Source organism: Helobdella robusta (genome assembly GCF_000326865.2).
Source record: "Helobdella robusta unplaced genomic scaffold HELROscaffold_11, whole genome shotgun sequence".
Taxonomy (NCBI): Eukaryota; Metazoa; Annelida; class Clitellata; order Rhynchobdellida; family Glossiphoniidae; genus Helobdella; species Helobdella robusta.
In genome coordinates this window covers 556,695-565,780 of record NW_008703617.1, presented here as the reverse complement: position 1 = coordinate 565,780, position 9,086 = coordinate 556,695, and the positions used below count along the sequence as shown (strand labels likewise).

General features: G+C 34.3%; 2 protein-coding genes across 2 annotated transcripts in view; both read right to left on the bottom strand.

Annotated features, from left to right (window-relative positions):
- HELRODRAFT_167105 (hypothetical protein) overlaps positions 1-1,917 on the bottom strand; it is a gene marked incomplete at both ends in the record, with an annotated part of 8,338 nt that extends 6,421 nt beyond the window's left edge. Inside the window, 3 exons of the mRNA XM_009012621.1 lie at positions 786-930; positions 1,070-1,161; positions 1,808-1,917. Of these exons, the coding sequence (XP_009010869.1) occupies positions 786-930; positions 1,070-1,161; positions 1,808-1,917 (347 nt within the window). The remainder of the gene's footprint in view (positions 1-785; positions 931-1,069; positions 1,162-1,807) is intronic.
- A 413-nt stretch (positions 1,918-2,330) lies between these two features.
- The window catches only part of HELRODRAFT_167104 (hypothetical protein), a gene marked incomplete at both ends in the record, with an annotated part of 20,153 nt that continues 13,397 nt past the window's right edge, over positions 2,331-9,086 (bottom strand). Inside the window, 17 exons of the mRNA XM_009012620.1 lie at positions 2,331-2,524; positions 2,772-3,050; positions 3,263-3,451; positions 3,539-3,790; positions 3,878-4,027; positions 4,295-4,552; positions 4,629-4,793; positions 4,865-5,380; positions 5,449-5,694; positions 5,791-5,997; positions 6,099-6,293; positions 6,437-6,592; positions 6,867-7,061; positions 7,195-7,350; positions 7,626-7,889; positions 8,125-8,280; positions 8,812-8,982. Of these exons, the coding sequence (XP_009010868.1) occupies positions 2,331-2,524; positions 2,772-3,050; positions 3,263-3,451; positions 3,539-3,790; positions 3,878-4,027; positions 4,295-4,552; positions 4,629-4,793; positions 4,865-5,380; positions 5,449-5,694; positions 5,791-5,997; positions 6,099-6,293; positions 6,437-6,592; positions 6,867-7,061; positions 7,195-7,350; positions 7,626-7,889; positions 8,125-8,280; positions 8,812-8,982 (3,749 nt within the window). The remainder of the gene's footprint in view (positions 2,525-2,771; positions 3,051-3,262; positions 3,452-3,538; positions 3,791-3,877; positions 4,028-4,294; positions 4,553-4,628; positions 4,794-4,864; positions 5,381-5,448; positions 5,695-5,790; positions 5,998-6,098; positions 6,294-6,436; positions 6,593-6,866; positions 7,062-7,194; positions 7,351-7,625; positions 7,890-8,124; positions 8,281-8,811; positions 8,983-9,086) is intronic.

Sequence of the window (9,086 nt, the reverse complement as noted above, 5' to 3'; positions counted from 1 at the left end):
TAGTAATAGTAGTAGTAGTAGTAGTATTAGTAGTAGTAGTAGTAATAGTAGTAGTAGTAGTAGTAGTGGTAGTAGTTGTAGTAGTGGTAGTAGTTGTAGTAACTGTTATTATTTCTAGGGTTGTTCTCGTTTTAGTAGTAGTAGTGGTTGTTGTAGTAACTGTTGTTATTTCTGGGGTTGTTCTAGTTGTAGTAGTAGTAGTTGTTGTTGTAGTTGTAGTTGTTGTTGTAGTGGTAGTAGTGGTTGTAGTTGTTGTAGTAGAAGCTGTAGTAGTAGTTGTTGTAGTAACTGTTGTTATTTTTGGGGTTGCTGTAGTTGTAGTAGTAGTAGTTGTTGCTGTAGTTGTAGTAGTAGTAGTTGTTGTAGTTGTTGTAGAAGTAGTAGTAGTTGTTGTTGTTGTATCTGTTGTTGTTTCTGGGGTAGTAGTAGTAGTTGTAGTAGTGGTTGTTGTAGTAACTGTTGTTATTTCTGGGGTTGTAGTAGTAGTTGTAGTCGTTGTAGTAGTAGTAGTTATTTTTTTAAATGATTTTGGTGTTGTTGTTGTTGACGCCGATGATGATATTTTTGATGTTGTTGTCGGCTTTGTAAATTTTGTTGTTGTTGTTAACTCTTTAAACTGTGATGTTGTTGTCGGCTTTGTAAATTTTGTTGTTGTTGATGTTACAACAAACTGTTGATTTGTTGACGGCTTTGTAAATTTTGTTGTTGTTGATGTTACAACAAACTGTTGATTTGTTGTCGGCTTTGTAAATTTTTGTGTTGTTGTTTCTCTAGATGTTTTATACCTTGGCGTTGTTGTTTGAGCTGTTGTCGTCGTCGGATTCGTGCACTTCGGTACCGCCGGTATTTTTCCAGTACTCGGTTTAGTCGGTTTCGGTTTCGATACCGTTGTTCCGGTCTCATAGCCATGGATGTCATATCCCCAAGTGACTTAATGGGAAAGAGTTTAAAATAATAATAATAATAATAAAACAATAATAACAACAAAACAATAATAATAATAATAACAACAAAACAATAATAATAATAAATATAATATAATAATAAAATAATAATTAGGTGATCTTACTAATGTAAAATATATTCTGGTATTCCACCGTGATTTCCATGTTGAAAAGCCATTGAACTGAGACACTGAGCGAGTAAGTTATGAAAATGTACCTATAATAAAATATGATAATTATGGCAATAATTATGGAATAATATAATTTCCACCTACCTATAATAAAATATAATAATTATGACAATAACTATGGAATAATACAATTTTCACCTACCTATAATAAATTATAATAATTATGGCTATAATTATGGAATAATATAATTTCCATTTACCTACAATAAAATATGATAATTATGGCTATAATTATGGAATAATATAATTTTCACCACCATCATCATCGTCGTCACGTGTTGCAGCAACCGGATTCGTATGCAAAGTGATCCCTCTCTCTCTCTCTCTCTCTCTCTGTCTCTCTCTCTGTCTCTCTCTCTCTCTCTTGTTACTAGCAAGCTTATGTGTGATGCACGCTATATAAATGAATACTACGACGACTACTACTACTACGACGACTACCACTGCTACTACTTCTACTACAACTACTGCTACAACTGCTACTACTACTGCCGACGTTTTTCAAAATAAAGCAAAATTCTCATCATATAACTGTCAAAGTTAAAGATTAAATGTTAAAGTTCATACCTATAACTGCCAAAGTTAAAGATTAAAAGTTAAAGGTCATACCTATAACTGTCAAAGTTTAAGGTTAAAGGTCATAACTATAACTGTCAAAGTTAAAGGTCATACCTATAACTGTATTCGACGCTGGAGCACAAAAATTTCATCGTAGTGCCGGCGTTAACTTTTTTTGGTTTCGTATCGGTAAAATCGTAGCAGGTCCGCATGTTCGTTTCCATGACGCTCTTGTCACTCACAAAGATTTGGAATTTCATTATCGATATCGATACTTAGTCAGTGAGTGAATGATTGATTGAATGAATGAATGAATGAATGAATGACTGAATGAACGAACGAACGAACAAATGAATGAATGAATGAATAACAGCGTCATATTTAAAAAATAAAAAAAATTGAGCATCAAATGTGATTTTCAACACAGCGAAAAAATCTTCTATTGTTTCAAAACTACCTGTAACATTCGAATAACGAATTGAACTATCAAAAAAATACATGAAGCACGTTTCAGACATTAGATATTCATTTATTTATTTAAATTAAATATTAATATTAATTTAAATATTAGATGATATAGAGAAGAGAAGATAGAGATAGAGATATAGAGATAGAGAAGAAATATTTCAAAAATACATTAAAAAGGGAACAAAGTAGAACCATTTAAAGTGATGACGACCAGATGAATATAGCAGGCTCTGCCAAAGTCATATCCAAAGACTGTATATTCAGGAACGTTGAAATCCAGCCTCGTGAAAGTGTATATCCATTTTGTGGATACCGTCGTGATAGTCATTGACGCTGTATATATCTTTGAAACTTGTATGATATCTGGATAAATGTTGATACCGCATAATTTTTGATGAAATTTCGCCACATTTTTATTTTATCATCAATTCTGTCTTGATTATGTTCTAAAGGTATCTACAACAATAACAATAACAACAACAACAACAACAACAACAACAAACACACTTTACACATATTGCATTTGAGAGACTAGGATTTCTATACACACGAATCCAGTCACTTCAAAATCAGGACTTTTAGAATTATTTCAAGAGATGCGTCAACCAACATTTGAAACTGCTGGATCCAGAGCAGGTCACAATTTCGACGCTACTCAACGATCTCAAGTTGAATTCCACGTTGAAGTTTTGTTGCACTATGGATACGTATCTGCCCGATGTTTTCAGACATGCAAAGGAGTACCTTTTTGAAGTTGTCAGGAGACTAGATCCTCTGTAGGACGAGCATTGTTGGGGTTTTGAGGGACTTACGAATGCTAAGGGTTGCCTCGAGATGATCTCCTTCGTATCACTGACCAGTATCACGAAATTAACCAAAGTTTGCATGGCTGCGATGGATAAAAATTTGAAATTATATTCTAAATGGTTAGTTTCAAGTCTTCGTGAGAATTAGGATTGTAATTTTGTAAAAGATAATATCAAGTTGGATGACGACAACAAATTTTTTAGTTGTTACGTTAATACAATCTAGTACAATGTTATGTTAATCTACTACAAAACTGAACAAAAACAAATTTTCCAAACTAAAAAATTTTCTAACCATTAGAATCTGAGCCAGTAAGAAAGACAACAGCACATACGGTCTGGATCCTGGCAACGTCAAATATCCACCAACCCTTGTAGTCGAGTTCGTAATGAAACTCGAAATATTTTATAAACCAATCGATCGTTATCGTTGGATCTGTGCGTGTGTCTGGCAAAGGTTTAGCCGCAGGTATTTCTAGAGAGCCTGAGAATTATAAAACCGAGATAGAGAAAAAAGTAGAAAAGTATGTGTTGGAGTTATACAAATTTAAAACAGGGACTGTTCACAAACCGTTTACAACGAGGTTGTTATCTCTATAGAGGACGCAGAATTTTAAAATGCATGTTCTTCTTATAGAGCCAGTTGATCTCTGAATAATAACGTACCTTCCTCTCAAGTTTGTCTCCGAATCGCAAGTTATAACCTTAGACGAACCGCCGATCCAATCGATTTTGCCGTATTTGCTACAAATTTTGGTAAATTGTGTGTTACTGTCAATTTTCTTCTCAACGTACACTAGGAAGCTGTTCATGTCTCTGCAGCCTGAAAGAGAGAGGGAGATTAACTTTTTTAGAATCAAATTTTGAGTTGAAATTAAAATAGGAGATAAAAACTAAGTTATATTGTTACCTGGTCCAATTTTAATGTTGACCCCAATGACCTCAAGCTCCTTACCGAGGTCAAACACCCAGTAACCAGCCTCCACCTCGTTAACCCACTCTATGACAACTATGTAGTATATGAGCCACTGTGGATTCTCTTCGCTTCTTGAAACGTTAACTGAGATTTTGAGAAAAAAATAGTTATTTTTTTTAATTTTTGAATCATTTTAGCACTTGTTTTAACACGCAATCAACTACTGCTTAAAATTTCTGGAGTTGCAAAACAAATAAAAATTGACAAAAGTTTATCCCAGCCTGTCAAGTTTTCCTCCCAGCCAGCAATTCCTACTCCTCCTCCTCCAACGAAACTCCAAAGGGCTGCCAAATTTTGAATTCAAATGAAATTTAATTATGTATCTGAAACATCAGAAAAATACAACTGCACCGATGTAATAGGAGCCCTGGTACTCGAGCAGCAGCGTTATACTCTCAAACCATTCAACGGCCTTCTCACTGATGGTCCACATCATGTAGAAGTACCGATATTTGCTCTCTCCAGGTACAGAACATTGAAACTTCATCTTCGTTCTCGAGTTGACAGTCGTGGCCGTAGACTTGCCAAAAAAGAAACAAGTTCTTTTGAAATCTTTGAATTCTTGACTCTCACTGACGAATAAACCGAGCTTCGTTATCGATATTGAAACTGTTGAAATCATTCCAAATTTAAATCATGAATAATAGAACGTTAATGAACTGCATAAATTATTATTATAACAAACTTTTCAGCAGGATCTCAACTTGAAACACGGAGCAACTTCTTCCCAAATCAAATCCCATGAAAGTTATCTCAGGAGCCGTCACGTCAATCCTCACAAAGCCATACGTCCATTTGTTGGTACGCGTGCTCGGGGGGACGATCGTCACTTTGCTGACTTTTACCTCATCTAATGATTTAATTTTCGTTCAAATCTACAAAAATTCATCACTCAATTGGAAAAATTACGGTTTGACTAACACTTGAAAGACTGAAAACCAGATGAAACAATTATATCGACGCAGCTGAGGGCTCTCAAATTGTATTCCACGTTGTTATTTTGACTTACGATGACAACGTAGCGTCCAGACACTTTGTAACAACTGAATAAATATCTCTTTGAACTTGCTAACTTGTTTTTCCCTTTATAAAATCCGCAAAATTTACCATTTTGTTGTGAGTCTTGACTGACAAGGATGACAAAATTTTGAAATGCTTGCAGTGCTGTGTGGAAATAAAAGCGGAGTTTTTTGAAATGTTCTGAAATATTGTTTGGGAACATTAGTTCCATAAGTTTAATATCCTCACCGGAGTTATCAGTACCAGTAGTGACAGCCACAGAGATGACAGTGTAACTTATGGCCAGATCAAACCTCCACCAGCCTTTATAATCAAGATTGTAGTGGAATTCATAATATTCAATGTACCAGTCGATCGTTGATTCACTCTTCGGCACAGCGTTCTTTGAAGTTTGTTCGTTGCCTACGCTTTGAGAAGCTGAAGAAAAAATTTTTTAAACTGAAATCGTAAAAAATATTCGAATTTGTATAATAAAAACATTGTACCCTCAATAATTTGGCCACCCTCCTTAAAAATTATTGATATTTTAGCAAGGCAGGTTTTTTTGATGGAGCCAGATAACTTCTGAATAACTACATACCTTCCCCTCACAGTTGCAGAATCGCAAGTAATTGTTTTCAATGCACCACTGGTCAAATCAGTTTTATCATACTTGGCACAAACTTTTGAAAAACTGGAAACGTCAACTTGATTCTCAACATAAATTGAAAATTTACCGAAGTCAGAACACTCTGAAAATAAAAATTTTATCATTGGGTCTGCATTTTTTCTTTGCCATACATGACCTGATTTGATTTTTTCAACAAATTTGATAAAGCCAGTTTAACCTGTTCCGATTTTGACAATAACTCCAACGACATCAAGTTCTTTGCTAAGATCAAAGACCCAGTAACCAGCTTCCACCTCCTTAACCCACTCAACAACCACAATATAAAAGGTGAGCCACTGAGGACTTTCTTCAGTCTTTGAGACATTAATTGATATATTTCGCGATGAATTGGTTCGAGTCAGCTGGCTCGGAATTTCAACTGTTACTGTTAAATTTATGTTATTCTAATTATTCGATAATTTCCTAAATTTGTTTAAACTTGATTTATAAATATATTATTTGAAAGAATAAACTAAATTCTATTACTTGCGTAGTAAGCAGAGTTAACGAGAATGGTTATTTCAAAACTGGATATGGCTCCCAGTTTTATGTAGCCGAATTTTTTATAAATGATAATATACTGGCCATTGATTTCTTTAGGGGAACATGCTAATTCGATTTTAGATTTTGCTGAAATTTGCTTGTTAGGTACCTCTGAGCATTTCGTTGAAGTTATCTGGTCTGGTTTGTCATTATTGTTATCGGTAATTGTGGTGTTGGTTATGAAAACTGTAACTCCTTGTAAGTCGTTAACCGCTATAAATTATTTTAAAAATTTAAGAATTTATGACTCATTGTTCTACCAATTTCTTCTAATTTCTTACATTGCGAATCGGTTCCAGTGAGCAAAATAATTTTATAAATACTGTAGCTGGCTCCTAGTTTGACGTAAAACCAGGTTATCGCTTTCTGGCCAGCTATCTCAATCCCAAACAATTTAACTTCAACACCGATGCTATACTTTGAGTCTCTCTTGATGGCTGAAATGAAAAATTTAAAATGTATTAGTAAGTAATAGTAGTATAATAGTAATAATAATAATATTCGCACTTATATTGGATGTAATGTTGGCAGTAGTTGTAACATTCACACGAGTCTTGTTGGTTGCTGCTGCTGTTAGCTGGCTTGGAACTTCGGACGAAACTAGAAAAGTTAAGCATTGAAGGATTTTTTATCAAATATTTTTTATTTTTTAAACTTCATCTATTTATTTAACAAATTTGTTATTAAATAAAACAATTTGAACTTGATTACTTGCGTAATAAGCCGAGTTAACAAAAATGGTTATTTCAAAATAGGATATTGCTCCCAGTTTTATGTAACCGGATTTTTTATAAATGATAATATACTGGCCATTGATTTCTTTAGGGGAACATACTAATTCGATTTTAGATTTTGCTGAAATTTGCTTGTTAGGAACCTCAGAGCATTTCGTTGAAGTTATCTGGTCTGGTTTGTCATTATTATTATCGGTAATTGTGGTGTTGGTTATGAAAACTGTAACTCCTTGCAAGTCGTTAACCGCTATAAATTATTTTAATAATTTAAGAATTTATGACTCATTGTTCTACCAATTACTTACATTGCGAATCGGTTCCAGTGAGCAAAATAACTTTATAAATGCTGTAGCTGGCTCCTAGTTTGACGTAGAACCACTTTATCGCTTTCTGGCCAGCTATCTCAATCCCAAACAATTTAACTTCAACACCGATGCTATACTTTGAATCTCTCTTGATGGCTGCAATCAAAAATTTAAAATGTATTAGTAAGTAATATTAGTATAATTAGTAGTAATTATGGTATTCGTACTTATATTGGATGTAATGTTGGCAGTAGTTGTAACATTCACACGAGTCTTGTTGGTTGTTGCTGCTGATAGCTGGCTTGGAACTTCGACCGAGACTAGAAAAGTTAAGCATAGAAGGATTTTTTATCAAATATTTTTTATTTTTTAAACTTCATCTATTTATTTAACAAATTTGTTATTAAATAAAACAATTTGAACTTGATTACTTGCGTAATAAGCCGAGTTAACAAGAATGGTGATTTCAAAACTGGATATTGCTCCCAGTTTTATGTATCCGGATTTTTTATAAATGATAATATACTGGCCATTAATTTCTTTAGGAGAGCAAACTAATTCAATTTTAGATTTTGCTGAAATTGGGCTGTTAGGTACCTCAAAGCATTTCGTTGAAGTTATCTGGTCTGGTTTGTCATTACTATTGATTGCAGTGTTGGTTATGGAAACCGAAACTCCTTGTAAGTCGTTAACTGCTGAAAATGACATTATTTGAAAATGATATCATTATAAGAACTAAATAAAAAGTTAAAGGCTTTTTTTTGGTTCATTTGTTTTAGTGGTAGGTACCAACGACAAACGCTTGTAGTTTTTTGGGGATCTGCATTCTATTTGCAACCGAGACACCGTAAGACAGACAATTAAGTACTAACTAAATACTAAATACCACTAAATGCTAACAAATTACTCATAGTTCTATCAAATTCTCACTTTGAAAGTTTGATCCAGTGACCAAAATAATTTTATAAATGTCATAGCTTGCTCCTAGCTTGATGTACAGCCACATTATCGATGTTTGACCGGCTATCACAGCCCCGAACAATCTAACTTCCACCCCGATACTATACTTGGCTTCTTTTCTGATGGCTGAAAATAAAAAAATTTCTCAAAGTAGTACTACCAGTATTAGTAGTGGTAGCGGTAGTAGTAGTAACGGTAGTAGCAGTAATAGTAGTAGAAGTAGTAATTGTAGTAGTGATTGTCAATTCATCGAAACGCGATTCATAAGAAATACTGTCGTTGTCAAGTTTGCAATGGCGGTCGAGTTGCCATACTTCAATTCTTTTTTGATGGCTAAGAATTTTAAAAAGTTTAGTAGTAGTAGTAGTAGTAGTAGAAGTAGGAGCAGCAGCAGCAGCAGTAGCAGCAGATGTAGTAGTAGCAGCAGCAGTAGTAGTAGCAGCAGTAGTTGTAATGGTAGTAGTTGTAATGGTAGTAGTTGTAGTAGTAGTAGTAGTAGAAGTAGGAGCAGCAGCAGCAGCAGTAGCAGCAGTAGTAGTAGCAGCAGCAGTAGTAGTAGCAGCAGTAGTTGTAATGGTAGTAGTTGTAGTGTTAAGGTAAATAACAATGCGAAAATCACTCAATCAATTGGTTTCATCATGGCGAATAAGAAATTACTTATTTTGGATATGTTCATTGAGCTGGTGTTCTCTGTTGCAATTAAGTTAGCGAATGTTTTGTTGTCGGTGATTTTACTGATACTGGAACTCATTGCCAGCGATGTAGTCGCGTTTTTTGTGTTGTTTTTGTTGGTGGTTTTCGTCGCGTTCATGGTGAAGTTTGAGTGTGCTGATGTGGTCGATTTTGTTAAGTTTTTATTTGTTATTAGTTCGGTTTCGCTTTGGTTCTTGTTTTTTTTCAGCTCAGGTTGCTGTAGATTTACTAAGAGATGT